The sequence below is a fragment of the Conger conger genome, chromosome 16 (assembly GCF_963514075.1).
Source record: "Conger conger chromosome 16, fConCon1.1, whole genome shotgun sequence".
Taxonomy (NCBI): Eukaryota; Metazoa; Chordata; class Actinopteri; order Anguilliformes; family Congridae; genus Conger; species Conger conger.
In genome coordinates this window covers 13,063,499-13,088,432 of record NC_083775.1, presented here as the reverse complement: position 1 = coordinate 13,088,432, position 24,934 = coordinate 13,063,499, and the positions used below count along the sequence as shown (strand labels likewise).

General features: G+C 47.5%; 1 protein-coding gene across 3 annotated transcripts in view; it reads left to right on the top strand.

Annotated features, from left to right (window-relative positions):
* The window catches only part of cep112 (centrosomal protein 112), an 84,487-nt gene that overhangs the window by 46,229 nt on the left and 13,324 nt on the right, over nucleotides 1–24,934 (top strand). For all 3 annotated transcript variants that reach the window (XM_061224189.1, XM_061224187.1, XM_061224188.1), the window contains 3 exons: nucleotides 12,291–12,521; nucleotides 17,377–17,439; nucleotides 19,662–19,811. In XM_061224189.1, coding sequence (XP_061080173.1) covers nucleotides 12,291–12,521; nucleotides 17,377–17,439; nucleotides 19,662–19,811 — 444 coding nt within the window. The remainder of the gene's footprint in view (nucleotides 1–12,290; nucleotides 12,522–17,376; nucleotides 17,440–19,661; nucleotides 19,812–24,934) is intronic.

Sequence of the window (24,934 nt, the reverse complement as noted above, 5' to 3'; positions counted from 1 at the left end):
CCCGACTGTGCTCCGACCGTACCCCTGACCGTGCTCCGACCGTACCCCTGACCGTGCTCTAACCGTAGCCCCAATTATTCCCCTAGCGTACCCCCAACCTGCTCTGACCGTGTTCCTGTGTTCTGACCTGTGTTCTGACCGTGCTCCAACCTTACCCCTGACCATGCTCCAACCGAGCTCCTACCGTACCCCCAACCGTGCTCCGACCGTACCCCCAACCGTGCTCCGACCGTACCCCCAACCGTGCTCCTACCGTACCCCCAACCGTGCTCCGACCATACCCCCAACCGTGCCCTGACCGAGCCCTTGGCTGTGCTCCACCCGTACTGCCGGCTCTCTGCCGTAAGCCTGAAATGGCGGCTCTAATGCCTCGTAGCCGGGAGCCGGCGGTGGGGAGGGCTGAAATGAGGCCGGTCTGCTGTGGACCAGGCTGGGTATGTCCTGAATTATACACCATGAGCCAGGAAACACAGCGATGGATTATTCATTTCTCATTTACACTCTTCTGTGGAGAGGAGAATATAAAAGTGGTATGTTGATGTGCCTGCATGTAAATCTCTCTCTGGGAATTAGCTGAGAATCGTGCGTTTGCCTTACCCAGTACTCATACTCATGTGCAACCGTGGTGTGATAAGTTCAGCAGGACAGTATTACCAGTTACATTCTTACTGCTGTTTCAGTACCAGTCAGTGCAACAAAAAATATCATGAAGTGATCTTTATCCATGCATGAAAATAATTTCAAATAGATTTAATCCTACTTAATCTATCTCAAGTTCTACCCTGGTTTGATGGGATGCCATAGTAATTAGTATGTGTCCTATTAAAGATCTGCAGTGAAAATGGGTGAACTGCTCTCCACAGAGCCCTGTTCACACTTGGAAGCGTAACCCCTGCAAACTGACCGTAGTTTGAATATGGCGGAACCAGAGAATGTCAGTGAAGTCCGTCCGTTCTGTATTCTGTCTATAATTGGAGATGCCAGTAGTGATGAAACCATGGAGAGAATGAACGAAGACAATTGGATTTGTTTGTTTTTTTTTTGTTTTTTTTTGTACATTAATAACATTTCTGCCAGAGTTAGCCCAGGAGGCTAATCTTCTTGTATAGTTCCTGGTATACATGTTTTGGTGGTGGGAGAAAACCCACGCGAACACGGGGAGAACATGCTAACTCCAGACAGAGATTTTCCTGGCCAGCCTGGATTCGAGCCCAGAACCTCCTTCTTGTGAGGCCGTGCCAACCATTCCGCCATCTTACTGTTCCCAGCCTGGATAGCCAGCTAGCTAACTCACCCCAGCTTTTTTCACCCAGGTGGGTTAGGGTTAGGGTTGTGGTTAGGGTTATAAATGTAATAAATGTGCACAAGGAATTAATTATCTATTCATTATTATTATCTCTCCTTCTTAAAGAACCTTCTACCTTATTTGCTATAATAATTGAGTGTAATAAAGGGATTCATGCAAATGATTTAATGGTGCCATGCCTCAAACGCTATGCTTCTTTCCTGTAGTGTTATACAGTATGCATTAACCTTTGCATTGAGGAAATCCATGATTTGCTTTTCGCTTTTGCCGTAAAACTGCTTTTCCTTCACTTATATAATCCCCTATGAATAATGTCCAGCAAGCATGCGCCGTTGCAGAAGCGTCTCTGTGGGCTAAATTTGGCGCAGGCTACTGTATGCGTGCAGCCAGCTCCAGTGCATTTATTAGATCTGCAGCTGCAGCCTCCCAGCAGACCAGAGGGGGCAGTGTTGTGCAATGAGGACAGGCATTGCCACCATACAGCACGGGCACTGCAGTAACAGTGTGCTTTAACAGGTTACAGCACACCACATAGACAGATAGATAGATAGATAGATAGATAGCATGGATGCATTTATATAGTGCTTTTCTCACACTCAGAGCATTCTACAGTCTACACTGTTCTCAGCCACCGATGTGCAGCACCCACCTGTGTGGTGATTGGCGGCCATTTTGTGCCAGAACCACGCATCAGCATGACGGAGGACGTGGAGAGAGAGAAGAGCCCCTGTTGAACTGTGTAAACCGAAAAGAATAGAGATAAGACTGAATCAGAGACAGAGAGGGAGAAAGAGAGAGGAGGGAAAAGTGTCAGAGAAGAAGAAAGGGAGAGAGAGAGAGAAGTGAAAGATAGAGTTGAAGAGAGGACACACAAAGCTACCCGGGGGATAGGCACTAGATTATGAAAGTGGGCGCGGCCGTGTGGGGGGGTGTGAGTCATTGAAGTGGGGTGGGGATGGTATAATGAGTTTGCAATTGCCACAGTGTGAGAATCTGATTACTTCTTTTAAAAAAAAAATGTCTGCTTTGAAGTCGGACAGTAAGCATGTTAAGTCTTGGCATGCGCTTTGAAGCTCCTTCTGAGAGAATAAAGTAGTGTGGAAATCTCATATTCAGCTCTGAGGGGTGTATGCATGTAGCACTCCAGTGAATCTAGTTCAGTAAACTTTTTTTTTTTTTTCTTGCAGCCTTGTCCTTAGAATATTGCTTTCAACTCTACACGTCTGTCTGTCTTGTCTGTCTGTCTGTCTGTCCACGAATGCATCTCAGAGACAAGTGTTCTCATTCTTTTCATTCTTGCACACATGGAACAGTTTGAGTCCATGGCTTGGTCCTAGTCAGTGGCCTTAATGCACACCACATTGCTGAACTGAAGCCGATTAGAGTCCGGAGAGAGGATGGGCCGCTGTGTCAAACTGACCACTAGGGGGAGCCTACGTTAAAATCGGTCCGCTATAAGCAAGGGTCTGCCATCTTCACTTTAAAAAAATAGACCATATAATAATGAGAGAAACTGGAAATGCCCACGGGGAAAAATACTGTACTTTATTCATTTCAACGGAACCAACCGAAATCAGACCTTCATTTAATAAAAAATAGATCTCACCAAAATCAAGGTTTCATAATTATCGGCACCTGTAGTTAAGTACTTGGTGCATCCACCTCTGACAGGGATAACGGAAATGTGATGTTTCGCCAGGTTAAGGAACACACTTGGAGGGATTTTGGACCATTCCTATATGTAGATCCTTGCAGCATTCTTCAGTTTTTTGGGTTTGTGCTTATCAACTCTTCCATTCAGCCCACAGGTTTTCTATTGGATTGCGGTCCGGTGACTGAGATGGCCACTGAAGAACATATATTTTGTTGTCACAGAACCTTTGCTTTGTGGATTTTGCGGTATGCTTTGGGTCGTTGTCTTGCTGGAATGTCCATCTACAGCCAAGTCTCAGCCTTGTAGTAGAGGCAACCAGATTGTCAGCCAGAATTGCCTGATACTTGGTAGAATTCATTATGCCATTGATTTTAACCAGTGCCCCTGGACCTCTGGAATTAAAACAGCCCCAAAACATCACTGGCACAGCACCAAATTTCACCATGGGTATGAGGTGCCTCTCTTTTTATGCATCTCTGTTTCGACACCAAACATTCCGACGCCATATCTGACCCAGTCATTCAATTTAGTCAAAATGAGACCAAAATTTTACACGCACACACGCACACAGTACACAGTACACACATGTATTGCTGTGGTGTTAGATTAGTGGTAAATGTGTGATTGTGCACTCAGAAGATGAGAGCAGTTGTACTTGGCTGTGCGCTGTAATGGAGAGTTTGGGGAGGAGGGGATAGCTGGCCCTCCCCAGCCGGATGGAGGGGATTATCAGTTCAGGATCTTCCTCCACTCGCCTCCCCCACACTCTGGCTCTTTCTCCCAAAAACACGTCCAGTCCGCTCCACTGCTTGCTGCACCCAGATGTTCCAGCTTGAGCTGAAACGGGGAGCGAATGTGAGAACATGATGTGAGAACACGATATCCTGATCAATCTGTTTTCAGAAAGAAGGAAACCCAGCAATGCTACTGATGAACCTCCTTCATGGACACTGCCACTACTGTCTGCTGAGTCTATTGTGAAATCAGCACACAAGGCTCTTATTTACCTTTTCAGTGCCTGGATTATCATACCTCCTCCATGTAGGTCCAGTCATTTACTCATATGCTTCAATTTGCACACCAACGAATGGCTTTGTTTCTGGTTGTTTCTGTTTCTCGGACTGCATTTATATTGCGCTTGTATCCGCAATTGATGCACACGCTCACACACCAACGGCGACTGACTACCATGCTAGGTGCCAACCGGCTCATTGGTAGCAATTGGGGGTTGGGTGTCTCGACCCACACCTCCTGAACTGATACCGCCCCGCTTCGAGTGCGTCTAGTGCTTCTAGTACTTCTAGTGCTTCTAGTGCATCTAGTGCTTCTAGTGCATGTAGTGCTTCTAGTGCTCCTAGTGCATCTAGTGTTTCTAGTGCTTTTAGTGCTTCTAGTGCATCAGATATCTTTCTGATTGACCTGTGAAGGTGGTCTGTGTACATGGTCATGGTGGGCAATTGAGGCTTTGTGAACCTTGTGTTACCGAAGGTTGTTGGTTACATTATCCAAGGCCATTAAAATGCAGTAAGTTGCTATCACTGTTCTGCCTCCCCCCTGAGAACACAGAGCTGGAAGAGAAGCTAGCGCTTGTTAGCGTGCCAGCAGGCTGACGGGACTGTAGTAACTGCTCCAGGTTCAAATGGGTCACAGACACAGAGGATAACGAGTCTCTGTAGCGACCTTCGACCTTCGACCTTCGATCAGTCTACTCTTCTCGTTGCTGTGATCTCGCCAAGCTTTGGATCGTTCATCCACTATAATAGGGGACTTGAGCTGCATATAGGCCAGTGGTTAGCAACCCTGGGAGGAGGGTATTTCACAAAGTAGGATTACTGAGTAAAACCCGGAGCAGCTCTCTTTTCTTCAGTCCATGTTCCAGATTTGGGAGGGTTCCGGGTTTTAGTTCAGTTATCCAGCTTACTAATCCTGCTTTGTGAAACAGGGCCCTGGTGAGCCACAAGTTTCTGTTTCTGGTTGCACCTTAAAATCAGCTCCTAGTTCAGACCCGATTAATCAAGTGAGCTGTGTAATCCGCTCCCATTGGTTAATTAAACACAGAGAAACCGCAGAAGCCAGCAGAAGCTTGTGGCTCTCCAGGACCATGGCTGCAGACCCCTGGCTTAGATGGAGGGTGAGGTTAATTTGCCCTCCTGGTGATGTGTGGCGGTAGTGATCCCACTTAGCATGAGAGGAACTGCAGGCAGCTGCGGGTTCAGACAGCCAATCGCGGTTAATAGTTAATCATTTTGCGCTGTAGTTTATTTATTTTTTGCAGATGTACTTGCCGGGGTGGTTTAGCGGTCCCGCGGCGCGGTCGCGTCTCTGACTGCGTTCCCCGAGAGACGGCTCTCTTCCTCAGAAGCCTGGCAGCATGTGCACTTCAAACGGCCGCGGAGGCGGAGCGGGCCCCGGGGCCGCCAGGCAGCTGTCCGCCACATCCCGGCCTGTCCCCGTTAGACCTCCGCTCTCTTCTCACATCAGCCGTCAGGACGGGGGAAAACCGCGCCCGCTCGCCGGGGCCAAACGCACACGCCCGCCGTGTCCGCCCGCCGTTACCTGCTGGACGCTGCCTTTCTCCACAGCACGTCCAGCTCACCTCTACCTTCTACATTTGTTCATTTTTACTTTTTTGTGACTTTATTTTAATATGATTCTAGGGCTGGGAGATGTACCATGGCACAATAGTACTGATTGCAATTACGAACATCGCCACCGTGTGAAGTGGTGACCTTTTTTTCCTTAATTATTATACCTGACGTTGTGGTAACCATCCTAACTTCAGGGACAACATGAGATGCTTCTGGGGAAAAAACAAAAAACATCACCGCTAATATCTGCGGCCTGGGATGGGCAGTTTTTCTGAGACGTATATTTGAGTACATCTGTCACCTTTAATTTGATGCTATTTACATCCATTTTCGGCGATCCACGTAGGAATTACATTAAGTCCCTCTATTTTAGGGGACCAAAAGTAATTGGACAGTTGGCTTCTCAGCTCTTTCTGATTAGTCAGGCGTAATCAATTGCCTCCTTGGTGTAGGTATTAGACATTTCAGTATCTAGTCTTGATTCTTGGCTTTTGATTGGCTTAGGAGTATGTTATTGCATTTGTCAATATGAGGAGTTGTACCAATGACAGTCAAAGAATGCACTACGAGGGAAAAAGAAGAAAATAAACAGTCCGAGACACAGGGTGAATGATAGGCTTACCAAAATAAATGGTCAAATTGTAATCTGGCCTTTTGATTCTTGCTGTTGGTGAGAGTTTTGCATCTTGCAGAGTAGCCTCTGGACTGCTCTTGAAGTCTTTTGCGTATGGTGGCTTATTTCCACCCCCGTAGCTCTGCAGTCTGCTGCTGACATCACTGACTTTTGTCTTATGATTTTACTTCACCGCTATTAGGATTCATCTTTCATGAAATGCAGTTTTCTTCTTTCATTCTTTTTCAAGGCTTTCCAAGCTGTCCTTGATGTACAGTAGTTTTTCAGCCTTAGTTTGTCTCTTATTCATGACGGCGCGTGCCTTCTGACTCCAAATGCAGTCTCCATCGATGAAAACAAAGTCTAAATCCAAGACTAGACACAGCACTATGGCTAGGCTGAATTCAGTCAGTATCTTACTGTGCAAATGGACAGTCAGTGTAAATTGCAAGTGGTTGGCTAGATAAGGGTATCAGCTAAAATGATATAATGTAACCAAATAATATTACAATCCCAGTCTGTTTGTGTGTGTTCGTATACTAATCAATGTGCCCCACAGTAACCCATATACAGCGCTCTCGTAGCTCCGGTTGAAACGAGATCTGTAAAACCACTATTATTCTTGGTGGTAACTGCTGTGTAACAGGCCCAGTGTAACTGAACTGTACTGTGTGGGTGTTATTGCTTGCTGTAGGGTTAAGAGTGCTGTGCTAATGATGTATCGGCGTTTGTGCTAATGACACCGCTCTGGTACGGGGTGACTCATCTCCTCTGATCTACAGTTGGCTCGAGCCTCCCTCTCAGCCACTGGCCATTTTCATAAGTCTGTGTCATTTAAATCAGGTAGTTTATCCTGTCAGCCACTATTAACGTGTTTAATTAAAAGTGTTTGGACCTAAAGCGGGGCTTTGTGAGGAGGATAATTGTTTCTAATCATAACTGCGCCGTTCTAGCTGAAGCTCCACGAAGATCAGTCCGCCCGCCTCCTCGTTGTCTTCTTTCACGGTTGCCATCGTCTTGCTCGTCACAAAGACAGACTTTCGTGGCGGAGATGAATCGGGGACGCGGCTGAAGAGCTGGCGCTCTGACGTCAGTGGCCAGGGCAGGTGACTTTCCTGATAAAAACATACGTGACTCCTGTCTCCGCCCCGCCCGGTACAAGAATGGGGGCAGTGTTTCCGGCAAGCCTCCCGTTTGCTCCCCCGTTCGCTCGCACTCGGAGAGCTGCCTCCGCCGTTCGGCGCCGGTAGAGGGCCGCTGTCCCCGTGTCCGTTTCCCGACCCCGTGGGCTGACAGGCGAAGCTCTCTGACCCACCCGAGACGCTTTAAACACCCAGGACCTGGGACTGCGCGACGGTCCCGGAATTGGAAATGAGCCTGGGCTGGGACACAAAGCTCCCGGCTCTCATTTGTATTCCGCGCCCATGTCGCTGCCAGACATGTGAGCACCGCGCCGGGCTGTCTGTTCTCTGTTGCACAGGAGCGACCTTCCCTCACCTCACGCTCCTGCACCGCCCTGAGACTGTAACAACCTTCCCTCACCTCACGCTCCTGCACAGCCCTGAGACTGTAACAACCTTCCCTCACCTCACGCTCCTGCACAGCCCTGAGACTGTAACAACCTTCCCTCACCTCACGCTCCTGCACAGCCCTGAGACTGTAACAACCTTCCCTCACCTTACGCTCCTGCACAGCCCTGTGACTGTACCCCTTACCTTATGCTCCTGCACAGCCCTGTGACTATAACCGTCACCTCACGCTCCTGCACAGCCTTGAGACTGTAACAACCTTCCCTCACCTCACGCTCCTGCACAGCCTTGAGACTGTAACAACCTTCCCTCACCTTACGTTTCTGCACAGCCCTGTGACTGCTTGGGAGTTTTTCTTCATTGTGAGAGTTCTGGGGGCTGGGGGCTCAGGGTGGTGTTCACAGGCAACATTGTGTTAAACAGTGGCGGTTATGACACCCCTGGGCTGGAGTCCACTGTAGTCACCCTGCAGCACATCTTGTGAGGGCACAACAATGTAAAGTTCCCTCCAGGACATGCCAGTAAACAGAATTTTCTGTTTGTTCGTTCGCCTAATTATTATTATTTTTAGTCGAGCGGATTATAGTGGAGAAGACAACTGTAAATGGAGAACACTGTGTGTGTGTGTGTGTGTCTGTGTATGTGTGTGTGTGTGTGTGTGTCTGTAGCTGTGTCTGTCACTCTGGATAAGAGCGTCTGCCAAATGCCAATAATGTAATGTGTGTGTGTGTGTGTGTGTGTGTGTGTGTGTGTGTGTGTGTACGTGCATACGTGCATACGCTTATGCCTTTTTGAATCTTTTTCAAAAAAGGCCAGCTGTGATGATCAAGAACAAACCATCTCATTTATCCTTTCCCAAAACTGCCGTTTTATTTTGGACTAATTTCCCATTGCTTAAAAAAAAAAAAAAAAAAAAGTAATTGTTTTGGAAACAACATCAAATTTTCCATCACACTTCAGCTTAATTATGCTTTGTTTGTTCTGGAAATCCTCTGGCTGGAATCTTCCTTCGCATGACATCACACGCCTCGCAAAACAATACTAGCGCTGGTCTCCGGCTGTTTCATGTCCACGCCAGACTTCGGTTGTCAGCCATCGGTTTGTTTTGGTTTGTAAGACCTTCCCCAAACTTTCTGAAGAAGGGGGGAAAAAACCATAACGACAGTTAAAGAAGCCAGGCCGAGTCGGAGAGGAGCGTTGCACGTATGAAATGTGGAAGTTGTTTTCTGTATAATCAGTATAGGGATGCTCTGATGAAGGCGTCCCGCCAAAGCTCGTTAGCCAAGGTCACAATAAACGCTGTCCGTGTCCGTGTTTCAATTTGTTTTGCGCCATCTCTGTAGCCTTTTACTGTGCTTTTTTTGTCTCTTTGATTAGTCCTTTTGTGGCTTCACAAGGAAGTGCACCTGGTATTGATGTTCTGTGTCATGCAGTGCTGTTGGGCGTGTATCTCCAAAGGTTGCAGGCTCAAAGCCTGTACATGGGCACAGTACTTCACTTGAACTGCTTCAGTGAATATTCCCTCCCCCCAATTTCTAAATCACTTACTCCTGGTCAGGGTTTTGTATTTGTCCAGGAATTCTAAATGTGCTGTTTTTGGTTCTGGCACGGATCAACAGTACCACTGCAGTGAGTTTTAGGTGAGTGTGGTTTGGGGTGTCTCTGTATACTCCTAGTGTAGTGGTGTTTTTTGGGGATTTTTGCAGTGTTGGAGTGTGTTGTGGTTTGGGTTTGGAGTGTTGTGGTGTTGCTGGCTGCAGTGTGGTTTGGGTTTGGAGTGTTGCAGTGTTGCTGCAGTGTGGTTTGGGTTTGGAGTGTTGCAGTGTCGCTGCAGTGTGGTTTGGGTTTGGAGTGTTGCGGTGTTGCTGCAGTGTGGTTTGTGTTTGGAGTGTTGTGGTGTTGCTGCAGTGTGGTTTGGGTTTGGAGTGTTGTGGTGTGGTCTTGCTGCAGTGTGGTTTGGGTTTGGAGTGTTGCAGTGTTACTTCAGTGTGGTTTAGGTTTGGAGTGTTGCAGTGTTGCTTCAGTGTGGTTTGGGTTTGGAGTGTTGCAGTGTTGCTGCAGTGTGGTTTGTTTTGAGATTGTTGCATTAGGGCTTTGCGTCGTTTGGAGGGTCTGCCATTATCCCATAGGCTTGTGATTTTTGTTTCCGAACAGCCCTGTCCACAAAACACTTAGAACAGTACCCACTGGCCCCTAATCAGGGAAGTGATGCATTGTGGGTAACAACCCTGTGATAGTCCAGCATCCTCACAGGCCTTTCTGATGCTCATATACCCAATTCTGCCATAGGCATGGGGCTGAACCCGGAGCCATCCTGGGTTGGACTCACTTTTATCATATCTCAGGCTGAACGTCACATTTAATTTATCCCAGCTCCCCAGCTGTGTCCCCGCATAAGCACATCTCTGATTGATGTGGAAATAACTCCCACCAAACCCCCCTCGGTCAGGCAGCAGAGAAACCCACACTCCATTTTTTCTCCATTATATCAAGAGGCACTTGCATGCTCAACATAATCCAGTAGTGTGTCTGTAGATCTAGTTTTCTCTCTCTCTCTTTTTTCCAGTTTTTTTTTGTTTAACAGAAGCATTTTTGTTATGGACATTCCTGCTCTGTAACGTCCTTTAGTTCAGCAGCTGGAGAGGCCGAAATCAAAGGCCCGATCTCGTCAGAGCCCGCGCTGGAAGGTTCAAAGCATGCCAGGTCAAGACCGAGGTCACCGCCTCGGATCCAGAACAGCCCCATTGACTTCCTAATAGAGGGGCCTCATTAAATATGTATTTGGTAAGGGGCCTCTGCTGGGTCCGAGCTCTCTGCATATCAAACGCACGGCGACGCGGAGGCCGATGAAATCACTCTCAATGACGCCGGCGCATTTGCCCTTCCTCCGCCTTCCTGAATACGAAATGTCAAAAGTATCCTTTACAGACTGACCTTCGATTTTTTTCCCCCCCTAATCGGCGTCATTAAGTCAAAGTGCTGACCTTTGGTGAAGTCGCCCGTTTGATCTTGAACCCTAACGCTCAGAGATCAAATGGCCCAGTCGGGCTGTGGAAGAGTCCTCCAGCTGGGACTGCTTTGCTCTGTGCTGCTCTGGTATGGGTTTGTGTGCTGCTCTGGTATGGGTCTGTGTCCTGCTCTGCTATGGTTCTGTGTGCTGCTTTGGGCTGGGTTTGTGTGCTGCTCTGGTTTGGGTTGTGTCCTGCTCTGGTATGGGGTTGTGTCCTGCTCTAGTATGGGTTTGTGTCCTGCCGTGGGATGGGTTTGTGTGCCGCTCTGGTATGGGTTTGTGTCCTGCTCTAGTATGGGTTGTGTCCTGCTCTGGGATGGGTTTGTGTCCTGCCGTGGGATGGGTTTGTGTCCCGCTCTGGTATGGGTTTGTGTCCCGCTCTGGTATGGGTTTGTGTCCTGCCGTGGGATGGGTTTGTGTCCCGCCGTGGGATGGGTTTGTGTCCTGCCGTGGGATGGGTTTGTGTGCTGCTCTTGTGCCGCCCATCGACTGATCGTCTTTGTTCCACAATAGCTCCCATCGACAGGACCGAAGCGAAAATTCTCTACTGTGAGCAGATGGCCAACTCTTGTGTTCTGTCTGTTCTCTCCGTATCCCCCTATATTGAAGGACCATGGCTCTCGAACTGTGGTTCTGGTGGGTCCCAAGATGCATGTGACAAAAATAGCCCTGTATATTATTCTGCTTTGATTAGGGTTCATGTCAGTTCAATTAAACATTGTGATTCATTATTTGAATATATGTTGGGCTTTTTAACAGGTGTGGGTTGCAGAGATTGTATGTTCCCATTCAGACCACAGTGGGCTCTGACGGTTGAGGAGCCACTGTTCTTGCAGGTTGTGGCTTGGAGTAGGAGTTCCCGGTTTTGTAGTTTATGAATATTCATTAATGCTGTGCCCAAAAACAGAACCCCCATTGCCATGGTCTTGTCCTTGGTTTGTGCCCTCTCATAAATATTCATAAGATACATCAAACTGGAGCATTTCAGCTTCAGTGTATGGGAAACAGAACTTTGGCAGGTCAGTATGCAGGGCCCGCAATTCAGTCTGTAGTATTCCTCACGGAAGCCAGAATAATGACTGCTTTTGCAGCTCTTGCCGAAATTGCTGATATCACAGTGGCAGTAATAATGTCTCCACTTCTAATGCCCACACCTGGGTCAAGTACATATTTGTTTTGGATTCAAATACTTTTCTAAGCACTGTCTGGTGTATAGGAACCTATGAAATACTCTTAAAAAAGTGCAAACCCCGCCTTCTGCTTCTCTTAGGAGACTCAATGGTTTTGTTCTGCAAGTTAAATTATCTCTGTTAATATTGTAACCTTGAATTTCAAAGCTGTTATGTGCTTTAAAAAAGTAAGTTGCTATATCGAAACAAAATCCCAATGGCGGGGGGGGGGGGGGTGGGGGTTGTTGGGTAATCTATCAAGGGAGGAAGAAACTGTCGGGTTGGCCTCCAAAAAGACGTCATTACTGACGCGCTCCATTGTGTCGCATTGGAAATGACAACAGATCAACAACAGAACCTACTGCCTGCCTCTCTGATGTGGTAATGCTAATTCCGCCGTGTGCTCCCCCTCCCTCCGCAGAGCATCACGCAGCTGGAGGCCCAGGTGCACAGCCTGCGGGAGGACCTGCTCCAGGCCCACGCCCAGCGGAAGCAGCAGCTGATGGAGCTGGGCGTGCTGCGGGAGGAGGAGCGCCAGAGGGCGGCCCAGGAGCAGGAGGCCACGCTGGGCCGGCTCCGTGCGGAGATGGAGCGTCTCAAACAGGACCTGGAGAGGACCCACGCCGCCGATAAGCAGCTGGCCCTGGAGAAGGTGGGACAGGGAACGTCGCGCACCCAGCCTCCCAAGTTTGGGATAATAAAGTTTCATTGAGTCAAACTGCAATGTGAGTGAGTACAGATGTTTGTGTGAGTACACCCCTGTAGCCAATGGGAAAACAGACCTGTAGCCAATGGGAGCACAGATCTGTAGCCAATGGGTGTGTTTTATAGTGAAGTCAATATTGTGTATTTTATGGTTTTCATAATTTGTGGTTTTTGAGTGCCTCTGCATCAGAATATCAGAATACATATCCTTACACAGCCAAGCCTTGAAACAAGCCGCCACATGATATTGTTTGTTATTGTGAATCATAATACTGCATTTTTCATAGAGATCTATAATGTCTTCTTGTGTAATGTCCCAGTCTGGCCTTTGAAAGCTTGGATGAAGGCTTGTGACAGTGTTAACCAGGTTTCTCAGGGTGTTCATTTCCCAGTGACCACGGTGTGAACGTGGCTTGGGGCTTTGGCAGGCCTGAGTGCTGGAGTAGCGTTTGGGCTGGATTGGATCGGATCGGATCGGATTGGTTTGGCCTGGCCTGGCCTGGCCTGCCCAGAGACTGTGATTGGAAAGCAGAAACGGGAATTAGCGAGTCATGCTCTATAATGCCATACAAGAAAAGAGCTCTGTCAGTTAACAACAATGACCAAGAACTCACTCGTTCTTTTTTCCCCAGTGCATTTACATTTAATTTCTGATGTGGAAATGCAGGCGGCACGGATGGTGCAGTGGGTAGCACTGCCGCCTCACAGCAAGGAGGTCCTGGGTTCGAATCCCCGTCGGCCAGGGCCTCTCTGTGCGGAGTTTGCATGTTCTCCCCGTGTCTGTGTGGGTTTCCTCCGGGTACTCCGGTTTCCTCCCACAGTCCAAAGACATGCACGTTAGGCTGATTGGAGAGTCTAAATTGCCCGTAGGTATGAGTGTGTGAGTGAATGGTGTGTGTGCCCTGTGATAGACTGGCGACCTGTCCAGGGTGTATTCCTGCCTTTCGCCCAATGTATGCTGGGATAGGCTCCAGCCCCCCTGCGACCCTGATCAGGATAAGCGGGTTCAGATAATGGATGGATGGATGGATGTGGAAATGCAAATAATTAACGGATTTATCGCTCCAAACACCAATCACAGCGCGACCTGCTGCCGCTCCCACCAATCACAGCGATACAATCTGCCTTACCGCAGTGCAAGTGGGCAGGTTGCGTCCAAGACCGCTAGAAATGATGAAATACCAAGGATTGCAGGGATGTGTGTCTGCAGTGAAGGCTCTCGCAACAAACGTACAATATCAGTTACTTCTGAAGTGTGTAACTTATACGGCTGGCTAATTTCCATAAATCGTTGGCATTCCCGACGTGCCGTGATAAATATTGATGAAGTTATGTAGATGGGTATTTCGTTTGCGGTTAGGTTTGCCCGGATGAAATGTTTCTTGGGTCGACGTTCTGCCGCTTCAGTACATGTCGGGAAATATTTAGCATTGTTAGATTTACATAAATACTTGTGGTGAGAGGACATTATGCGTCACGTGCAGCATTCCAGTGGTGGTTTCCGTAGCGCCGGAATGCTACATCACTCGATGTGAGAAAGTAAAAACAAACTGCGTCTTGTGCTAGCGATGGCACCGGTTCAGCAGACACGCTGGCTGCTATGCTAATCACCTGGAACAGCATGAAGGTGGGAACCCAATCTCTCAAACTGAGTGTGTTCTCTGGCCCCTCGCTGTGTCGTCTCATTAGCGCCGTGCGCTATCGCGTAATTCCAGGTAATAAAGCAGTCTGGAACTGCCGGATGGCTCATTCGGGTAAAGGGGCGGTTCACCCGAAAATGAAATAAAGTTGCTTCTGCTTGCCTGTGTTATAGGGGAGTAGAGTGCCAGGCTGTGTTGAGTGCCTGTGTTAATGTGTTATAGGAGAGTAGAGTGCCAGGCTGTGGTGAGTGCCTGTGTTATAGGGGAGTAGAGTGCCAGGCTGTGTTGAGTGCCTGTGTTATAGGGGAGTAGAGTGCCAGGCTGTGTTGAGTGCCTGTGTTATAGGGGAGTAGAGTACCAGGCTGTGTTGAGTGCCTGTGTTATAGGAGAGTAGAGTGCCAGGCTGTGGTGAGTGCCTGTGTTAATGTGTTATAGGAGAGTAGAGTGCCAGGCTGTGTTGAGTGCCTGTGTTATAGGGGAGTAGAGTGCCAGGCTGTGTTGAGTGCCTGTGTTAATGTGTTATAGGGGAGTAGAGTGCCAGGCTGTGTTGAGTGCCTGTGTCATATGGGAGTGGAGTGCCAGGCTGTGTTGAGTGCCTGTGTTATAGGGGAGTAGAGTACCAGGCTGTGTTGAGTGCCTGTGTTAATGTGTTATAGGGGAGTAGAGTACCAGGCTGTGTTGAGTGCCTGTGTTATAGGAGAGTAGAGTACCAGGCTGTGTTGAGTGCCTGTGTTAATGTGTTATAGGAGAGTAGAGTGCCAGGCTGTGTTGAGTGCTTGTGTTACTGTGTTATAGGGGAGTAGAGTGCCAGGCTGTGTTGAGTGCTTGTGTTACTGTGTTATAGGAGAGTAGAGTGGCAGAATAATAATTTGCCAGAAGGCTGTTGTTTTTCCACTTCACTGCTTGAGTTCACTTATTAATTTCTGCCTTTCAGAGATGCACTAAATCACATTATTTTTGGTCATGGATTGTATGGAACAGAGAAAAGAAAAGAACATCAAAGGAAACTCCCAGTCAACTCTTAGTGGCCGAACCAGGGAGGCGTGACCTGCCTGGCCAATCAGATTTGAGCTGGGCCCAACCTCACTTTCTGTATGGAGAGGACAGCTGTGTGTGTCTTTGGAGTCTGGACTGTGTGTCCTTGTCAGAGGAAAATCCAGCTTCAGACAGTAAAGTCCTCCCCTGTATTTTATTGCAATGGATTTGCTCATTTTCACAATTATTCAGCCTAATTCTAATAACATTCTAATGCTGATGTAACATTCACTACTAGGGCTGGGCAATGCAGCTATCGCGGTCCATTGAATAGTTCTGTTAGCGCAATGAGAGCTATCACTGGCAGGTGGCAGTAGGTTTCATTCCTTCTTTTTGTCTTTAATCATACTTGATACGGTCACACATCTCCAAACCTCAGTGTAATGCTTCCGGGGGAGAAACTTGTATCTATTCGATGTTGGTTAACTTACCGATTCGTTTTGAAAAACACATTGCTTACGTTTTCGCTCTTTATCCTTCTCGTCATGTTTTTATCTACCACATGGAAACAGCATAGTCCTGCTGCTGTCATATCAACGTTGAAAACTTACGAGTGACGTTTTTTTCCCCCGGAAGCGTTTCACTTTGGTTCAGAAAATTGGAGGTGTGCTACTGCACCAGGTACGATTAAATTAAAAAAAGACCGAAAGAAATCTAACACCGCATGCCGGAGATAGTTACTGCACTTTATACCGTGATGGCTATATTGACCTGCCCTAATCACATCTGGTCACTGAAAGCAATGGAGATCTAGGACACTGACTTAGAATTTTGAGAAAAAGCTATTCCAAAAAACCTGCTCTTCAAAAGATTAAAAGGCAGCCAATCCACAGGCCTGCTGTTAGTGTGTGAATGAAGCAGAGTTATTACTGTGTAATGAATGTTGAAATATGTGTTTGTAAGCACCCGTGATCCAGAAAAATCACACTAATGAAGACGGGGTGAAAAGGAATGGTTTCTATGGCAACAAGACTGGACATTTTTTGTTTTATCTGACAGATGAAAAGATGTCCTTCATATCTGTTCGAGGGCAAGATACTCCAGTTCCTTCCAGCCGTTCTGCTTCTCAAGCCTTCGAGGAGTCGGTTTTTGGAATGTTTAAAAACAATATATGTTATTATTATGTATATTTATTTATTGTATGTATTATATATAAGTCAGTGTTCTAGAACTCCACTGCTTTGAATTACCAGTCGTGATTGTTACATCAGCATTAGAGCGGTGAGTGGAGAACCTTGCTGCTGGTAACGGGGCGTTTCTGGTGCTATAGTGTAGTGCTGAATGCCTACTGCGACAGTATAGTTAGTGGCCATGCACGTTTGTTCCCTAAAGACTGCATTCAATCGCAATTTGTCCTAGGCACACTTTTTCTCCACAAAGGCAGTTTGGCTAGCAGTTTACCTTGAGATTATATTATACTTGATATTTAATTTAAAAAGAAAAAATTTTCTAAACCGCTATTCACACACAACGCACGCAGTCACACACACACAGCAGCACACACGCACGCACACACACACACACACACACACACACACACACACACACACACACTCACACACACAAACACACACACACACACACACATGCATTTACCCCACACACACTCTCACACTCTGGCAGCTGCCGGCAGAGCCTGGGGTTCTCCGTGTTCCTGTGAGTGATGACGAGTTGGCAGCCAATCAAGCGCAGCCCCCTGCATGGGGCGTTTGTGACACGCCTGTGACTCCAGCGACAGGCATGCGGACGGGGCTTTGGCACGGGCATCAGCAAGTGCTTAATGCTGTCTCTCTCTTCCCCTCTCTCTCTTTCCTCCCTCTCGCTCTCTCGCTCTCTCTCTCTTTCTCTCTCTTTCCCCTCTCTCTCTCTTTCTTTCCCCTCTCTCTCTCTATCTCTCTCTCTCTCTCCTCTCTCCCTCTTTCCTCTCTCTTCTCTCTCTCCTTCCCCTCTCTCTTTCGTCTCTCACTCTTTCCCCTCTCTCTTATCTCTCTCTCTCTTTCCCCTTTCTCTCCCTCTTTCCTCTCTCTATCTCTCTCTTTCTCCTCTCTCCCTCTTTCCTCTCTCCTTCTCCTCTCTCTCTCTCTTCTCTCTCTCTTTCCCCTCTCTCTCTCTCTCTCTCTCTCTCAGAGCAATGCTAAGGTAAAGCAGGTTGAGAAGGAGTGCAGCCAGAAACTCGCCAGGTCGTCTCAGGTAAGGTTTAACATTCTGATTAAAATGTGAATACACTTTTGTGTAAGCCACATTCCTGTAAAAACATAAGAGCACACACGCACACTCTTTCACACACGCACAATCATGTAAACAAGGCCTGAACTACAGTCAAAAAGGCCTTTGCTCGATAGGTCTTCCTTAAGTCCCGCCTCATAGTCACAGTTAGCCACGCTGCCCCAGACAGTTGCGCTGACTTGTGTGTGATTGGCCGGCTGGAAGCCTGTCATGGCATTTGTGTACGGCTCCACGATCTGAGCACTTCCCACGAACAGGACAGTGTTTTGCATGATGCTACTTTATGTTGTGTCCTTATCACTATCTATGAGGAGTCACACAGTTTCAGTGTAAGAGGTGGTTTTCTTATCATGAAATTGTAACCCGGCACACTTTCTGTGATGACTGCAATGTGCAGTTCTGAACCTGCCATAGACTGGCGTACCTCTAACCTACAGCCAAGAGGGAAATGACACCGTTTATATAAGTATGCACAACCAGAACTGGGAATGGAGCTGCAATTGGTTCAGTTCCTGCTAAAGGCTCTGAATGTTATCGGGAAGATGTTAAGAATAGCTAAATAGGAGCTGAACGTGAGAGAAGTGCTTCAGGCCAAAGGCCGAATGTAAGTCCGTATCATGAAATAATTATTACTAACAGAAAGCGATGTAGCCGTAATGCTGTTTGGTGCCTTTATGAGGTTCTGTTACAGACACAGTAAGTCTCTTCTGTCATTGTGCGGTTCCTGTAGTCGTTCTCTCCCGAACTCCCACGCAGTAAACGTGTCCCTGCAGAGACTGTTTCTCTAAAGTTTACGCACACGATAAACAGTCTGCCTCTGTCGAAGCCCTGCCCTTCTTTCATTATCTGGGAGCCGGTTTTAAGTAGAACGTTCCTTCTGACTGGGAGAGAATTTCAAAGCCACGGTCTCCGCTTTTCATCTCTGCTCGCGGGTTCACTGGCGAAGACGCGTAGCAGCTCCGCGAGAGAGAGAGATAGAGAGAGAGAGAGAGAGAGAGAGGGAGAGCTCCCTGTCATCTCTGAAAATCCAACAGAGGAAAGCGAAAGCGGGAGTTGATCTGTTGATTTTTTTGATTTGTTTTTAATCTTGGTGACATTCTCTGACAGCTGTTTCTAAGAGAGACCTGAACTCTAAATCAGTGAAAGAGTTTGGCAAGTAAAGATGTTTAACTTGCAGTCTGGATTTCTGTTTCTTTGTTGTGCCCCACCAAAAAACTCACCTGTCGGCGTGCCCTTGTACCCCAACACCCCCCACCGTCACCTGACTACCTTTACTCTCTTCCCCTTAAGTTGCCCCTGGCAACCACAGCCTCCTGTCACTCCCGGGGTCTTCAGGAAGTGTGTTTATTTGTGTAATGATTTATTTAATTCATTCTCACACATCAGTTTGTGGATCTAAGAGCAGGTTTCAGTTTCCACATCCTCACATTTTGTTAAAAGTCATTGCAATAAACTATTACAAGTAAAAGCACGACGTTCAGAAAGAAAGTGTGTTGAATTTGAATCTCTAAAGGAGTGTGTTGTGTTTGATGCCGGTGTGTTGTATTTGATGCCCTGTATGTTATATTTCATATGTCTGCATGTGTGTTGTCTTTAAAGCTGTGTGTGTTATATTTAATGTTGTGTGTGTGTTGTAATTGCCCTGTATGTGTTTTATTTGATGCCATGGATGTTATATTTAATATGTCAGCATATGTGTTGTCTTTAATGTTGTGTGTGTGTTGTATTTGATGACATGTCTGCGTGCACACAAGCATTTGTGTTGTATTTGATGTCTGCGTGCATGTGTTGTATTTGATACTACGTTTGTGTGTGTGTGTGTTTGATGCTGTCTGTGGGTGTGTGTTGTTTTTGATACTGTGTCTGTGCGTGCGTGTATTTGATGCTGTCTGTGTGTGCGTGTTGTATTTTTTGTTGTGTCCGTGTGAGTGTATTTGATGTTATGTCTCCGTGTATATGTGTGTGATAATGTCTGCACCCGTGCACCTCCTTGCAGGCATTGGTGGAGCTGCAGGCTGGTGTGTGTGTGTGTGTGTGTGTGTGTGTGTGTGTGTGTGTGTGTATGTGTGATGATGTCCGTGCACCTCCTTGCAGGCGTTGGTGGAGCTGCAGGCCGATATGTGTGTGTGTGTGTGTGTGTGTGTGTGTGTGTGTATGTGTGACGATGCCCGTGCGCCTCCTTGCAGGCGTTGGTGGAGCTGCAGGCCGGTGTGTATGCTGCTCAGGAGGAGGTGCGGCTGCAGAGGCAGGAGGCAGAGAGGCAGCAGCAGGAGGCCCGGGCGCAGTGGGAGGACGAGAGGAGGCGCATCATCCGCGACTCCGACCGAGCCACACAGGTGAGCCTCACCTGTCCCCGCGAGAGAGGCATTAGCAGTGAGCCCGGCCTAGAATCTGCAGTGCAGTCCGTAAGTATTTGGACAGTGGCACGATTTCTCTTCGTTTGGCTCTGTGCTCCAGCGCATTGGATGTGAAATGAAACCATGAGGTTAAATGGCAGCATCATAATGGCTTCCTTGACTTTCATTGGCACAACTATGGGCCTCAGGTTGACAAATGCCAATAACGGATTCCGAAGGCAATCAAAAGCCAAACTCGATGCTGAAATACTTATACTGTACCTGCACTAAGGAGGTGATTGAATAAACCTTATATAAACAGCAGAGAACCCAACTGTCAAGGGATGTAATTCCTACACGGATTAACTGATATGGCTATAACTACCCTCAAATTAAAGGTGACAGTCTGCATTTTAACGTCATTATTCATTGCCTCATTTCAATGACATGACATCATCAAATTCCAACTCCGATCATGCTGGAGTGCAGAGCCAAAAGAAGATGAATTGTGTACCACTGTCCAAATACTTATGGACTGCACTGTGTGTGCAAACATCGCGGTGTGTCAGCGTGCTGGAGTAAGAGTATTTCCTGCTGTCTCTCTCGGTGCTGGTGTCCCAGTGCGTCTGTAGAAAGTGCAGAATGCAGTGAAGATGTATGAACGCCACAGGCAGAATGAAAGTGATTTATCGCTGCTTGGCAGGAGGTAGAGCACAAACAATATCACATTTCCGATTGCAAACTTAACGAGGAACCCATGTGACCCTGGCGTTTGACCCTCGACCCTTGACCCGGGTCCCGGGGACACTGAGGAGAACAGTTTTGCACAGGTGGCCGAGCTGGACACTGGAAATCAGAGACCCTGAAAGGAGCCATTAGTGACCTTTGATCCTGTGACCTGGAAATGGATACGCCGTTGAGGGAACAGTCAGCGGCATTTCTGGTGAAATTTTGTTCAGTGGCGGGTGTAAATTAGGAAACACGAAAAAGGCCTGTCAGCCCCTGTCGTTTCCACCCCTGGCCCGGTGACCTGACACGGGGTGTGTGGATGGTGTGATGTCATAGCTCATATAAGCCCCCTGCGTTAAGAGCATGTGCAAAAAAAACTTTAAAAAAAAAAAAGGTTAGCATAATGGTCTCTGTTGCAGGAGACCTGGGTTCAAGGCTTACCTGTTCCTTTTGTTTACTCATTGTTTCATTCACTTTTTTAAACAAATATAGAATACGACGTGATATTTTTCAGTCTAGGGGGTTTGGGGAAAGGCACCCCTAATTACTTCTCTTGTTTTTAATGACTTTTAATTTCAGTGATGTATTTTATGTAGCAGAAGGGAAAAACGCGTCATTGCCCAAACGTAGCGTAGGTCTTAATGGGAGATCAGGCTTACGCTTCCTACTGCCACTGCCTCGTTTGCTTGATTGGGCACCTGATAGAACCAATCACATCTACTGCTGCCCTCAGAACACATTGCAATGGACATAAGTCTACGTGCAGCTCAGACCTTTGAGCTTATGTCCAGAAGGGCAGTAACATTCAGACAAACACTGGAGAGGCTCAACAACATCCAAGCAAGTGGGTGACCAGACAATGCTGCAGCACATTCCCTGAGGCGCAGAACCCATCTGGTGCCTTCTCTTTGGGCTTCAGAATACAGAGTACTTTAGCTGTGGACTCAGGGGCCAGCATTGCAAAGCAGGGTTACTGAGTTAGCCAGGTAACTGTGCTGAGTAAAACCCACAAAGCAGGGTTACTGAGTTACGAGTAAAACCCGGAGATGTGTTACTCCAGTCCGCGTTCCAGTTGTGGGACAGCTCCAGGGTTTACTCTGTGCAGTTATCCAGCTAACTCTGTAATCCTGCTTCATGGGGGGGGCGACATTGGCTCAGGCTCAAGAGGGTTGCCGGTTCGATCCCACCCTGTGTGAGTTGAAGTGTCCCTGAGCAAGACACCGAACTCCCGAATGCTCCCGACGAGCTGGTTGGGGCCTTGCAGCCATCGCCGTTAGTGTGCGGGTGCGTGTATCACTGGGTGAATGGGAGGCATCAATTGTACAGCGCTTTGGATTAAGGCGCTATATGCAAAAAAAAAATACCAAGCAACCATGGCTCCAGGTTTAAACTCAGGACTGTGAAATATCACTTCACTGTGGCACTGTACCCACATGAAATACTCTTGCATTTTTTACTGACCAGATGGGGTACCAGTACTACCACTGACCACTGAAAAGAAACTGTCCTTGGCCAACTGTTCCCTTTTTAGGGCACTGCTTCATTAATAAGTGACAGGGAACTGAAAACGAGCAGACTTTCAGTTCTGTGATATTCTGCGCGGTTGCGGCACTGCAGATATCAAAAGCATTAATGATGCTGAGATCCGAGATCCTTTCGTGGATCTATCTTCGTTTTGAGCACATCAAAGGCTTTGCATTTCCTCTTTGGTAAATATTTGGTCTTTCATCTTTCTTTGCTAATCCACATTGCGTGTAAAGAAATGTATTTTTGATTAGCGGCTAAAGGTGCCTTTTTCAGCGGAATGTGCTGCTCTACTTTGGACCTCGTTATTGTGCCCTGTTTCCGGTCTTCAAAGGAAGGTTCTGTGTGCTGTGGAATCCTGTATTGATTGGAGCTTTAATTCCTATGGATAAACAAATATTATATTTCACTGTGGTGCTACCGTCCTATTTATGGAGGTGGAGAGTCTGGGGGTCTCAAGTCCTGCCATGTGTTTCTTCCGTCCATGATCTGAATTATCCAAATGATTGAAACAAAATACTGGGGTGGACTTTTACTTTCTGGACCTGGATTTTCCGCCTCTGCCTATTAATAGATAATAACGTATTTGACTGTCGTGCCACCAGCATAATGCCCTTATAAGATCCACTCACCAAGCACACTATTTGGTATGTATTAGTTATTTCTCATCAGCATCAGCCAAATAATGTAATGTAAAAACATGTAATGTGTAATGTAATGAATGCTAATTGCAAGGACGAAGAGACAGAAAGCAAGAGAAACATCAGATGACGGTGTGCTTAAATGGAGTCATCCCCCTGCGGCTCTTCTCTGCGTGCTCCATCATGTCACGAGTCCTGCTCGCTCCGAGATTAGACTCACCAGCCCTGCTCGCTCCGAGATTAGACTCACGAGCCCTGCTCGCTCTGAGATTAGACTCACCAGCCCTGCTCGCTCTGAGATTAGACTCACGAGCCCTGCTCGCTCTGAGATTAGACTCACGAGCCCTGCTCGCTCTGAGATTAGACTCACGAGCCCTGCTCGCTCTAAGATTAGACTCACGAGGTCTGCTCGCTCTGAGATTAGACTCACGAGCCCTGCTCGCTCTGAAATTAGACTCACAAAGCCTGCTCGCTCTGAGATTAGACTCACGAGCCCTGCTCGCTCTGAGATTAGACTCACAAGGCCTGCACGCTCCGAGATTAGACGGCTGTTTCCTTACGTTTTCCTTACGTTTGAACTCCCCCTCAGTTTTCCTTTAGGTTTAATCCTCCCTCAGTTTCCCCTGTTTTAATTTCCGAGCGTTGTCTCCGTTAGCGTTAGCCAGCAGAGCAGCTCTCCCTCCCCATCTCTCCCTCTCCGTCCCTGCGGTTGTTTTTTCCGCCGTCGCCTTTGAGGTTTAGCGAGCGTGGCGCTCCGCTTGCGTCGGCCGAGATCACACACGGCTCATTTCCCTCTCCCTCTCTCTCTCTCTCCCCCCCTGTTCTCTCTCTGCTGTAATCCTCTCTGTGAGGGCGCTGTCGGCCGTGCGGCAGTGTTTTGCATAGGCAGTTTTGTTTAAATTGCGAATATCAGAGGCCAGCATGCAAATTCCTGCACACGTACACACATATGCACACACACGCACACACACACACACACACGCACACACACACACACACGCGCACACACACACACACACGCGCACACACTCACACATACACACACACACGCACACACACACACACGCACACACACATACACACGCGCACACACGCACACACTCACACATACACACATGCGCGTGCACACACAGGCAAATGAGGCGTGAGTCCAGCACTTCCAACGAACGGCGCCTGCTGCGGCCGTCAATTAGCACGACCACTCCCAGAAAACACGCCTCCCGAGAGCTGTGTCCCTGCTGATAAACCCTCTCACACCTCCCTGCTTACCTCCTGCCTTCAGCCAGATGTATTTACATCTTTACTCGGAACTGTGCGTTCCCCCAGTTCAGAACAATAACGTAACTGACATCATAGAGCATATGCACATCCACTGTGGCATCATTAGGGAATATATTACCCACATATGTGCGTACGCTCCTTTTAACTGCCAACAGCAGTAAGTATGTTTGGGCATATGCGTGCAGTGCTGTTGTCAGTTAAATGCACCCCTTCCTTTTAGACTGTGATGAGTGTCGGACTCCATTGTTGAATGTGAAATAATGAGATTTATTTTTACATGCAGTTATTGTGTGAGACGTGTTGGCAGGAGGCTGAGAATGTTGGAAGGCACTCCTGGCTCCAGGGTGCTTTATTCTGTTTTGTAAGGCTTGCAGTGTTTGTTTCTCCAGAAAGGCCCGCACCAAACACCATTATCCCGCTAATAAATCTGGGAATTATATTTACCAAACGGAATCTCTGGCAACTTCTTTTTTTTTTTTTGTTGAAACAGGAATAGGGTGATCACATCAGTTGCAAAAATTTAAGCGCTTCCATTAACCCTTGGAAAAGTAGTTTTTTTATTTTGGAATGCTTTTTAATAATTCTAAGCCTTGTTCTAGAACCACTACTAGTAATATTTTTCAATTCAAAGGGTTAGAGAGCGGGAGAGTAGGGGGGTCACTGCTGAGAGTGAGTTGAGGTTTCCCATACTGCACTGGGGCTAAGAATTATGTGAGTGGATTCCTGCTGTGCAACAGTGATGTCAGTAACTGGGCTCTCTCTTGGATATTAATGCCTACCCACTGTTGCTGTCATTGCTGAACTGCGATCTCTCAGAGGATGGTTTGGGTTTGAAGTGTGTGTTCTCGTCTAACCAGGCTCTGCTTGTAACGCATAAGGTCACAGACCAAGCGTGACTGGAATAGCTAATGTGATGTAGCTGTGCTAAAAATATTGAAATGGTGCCTA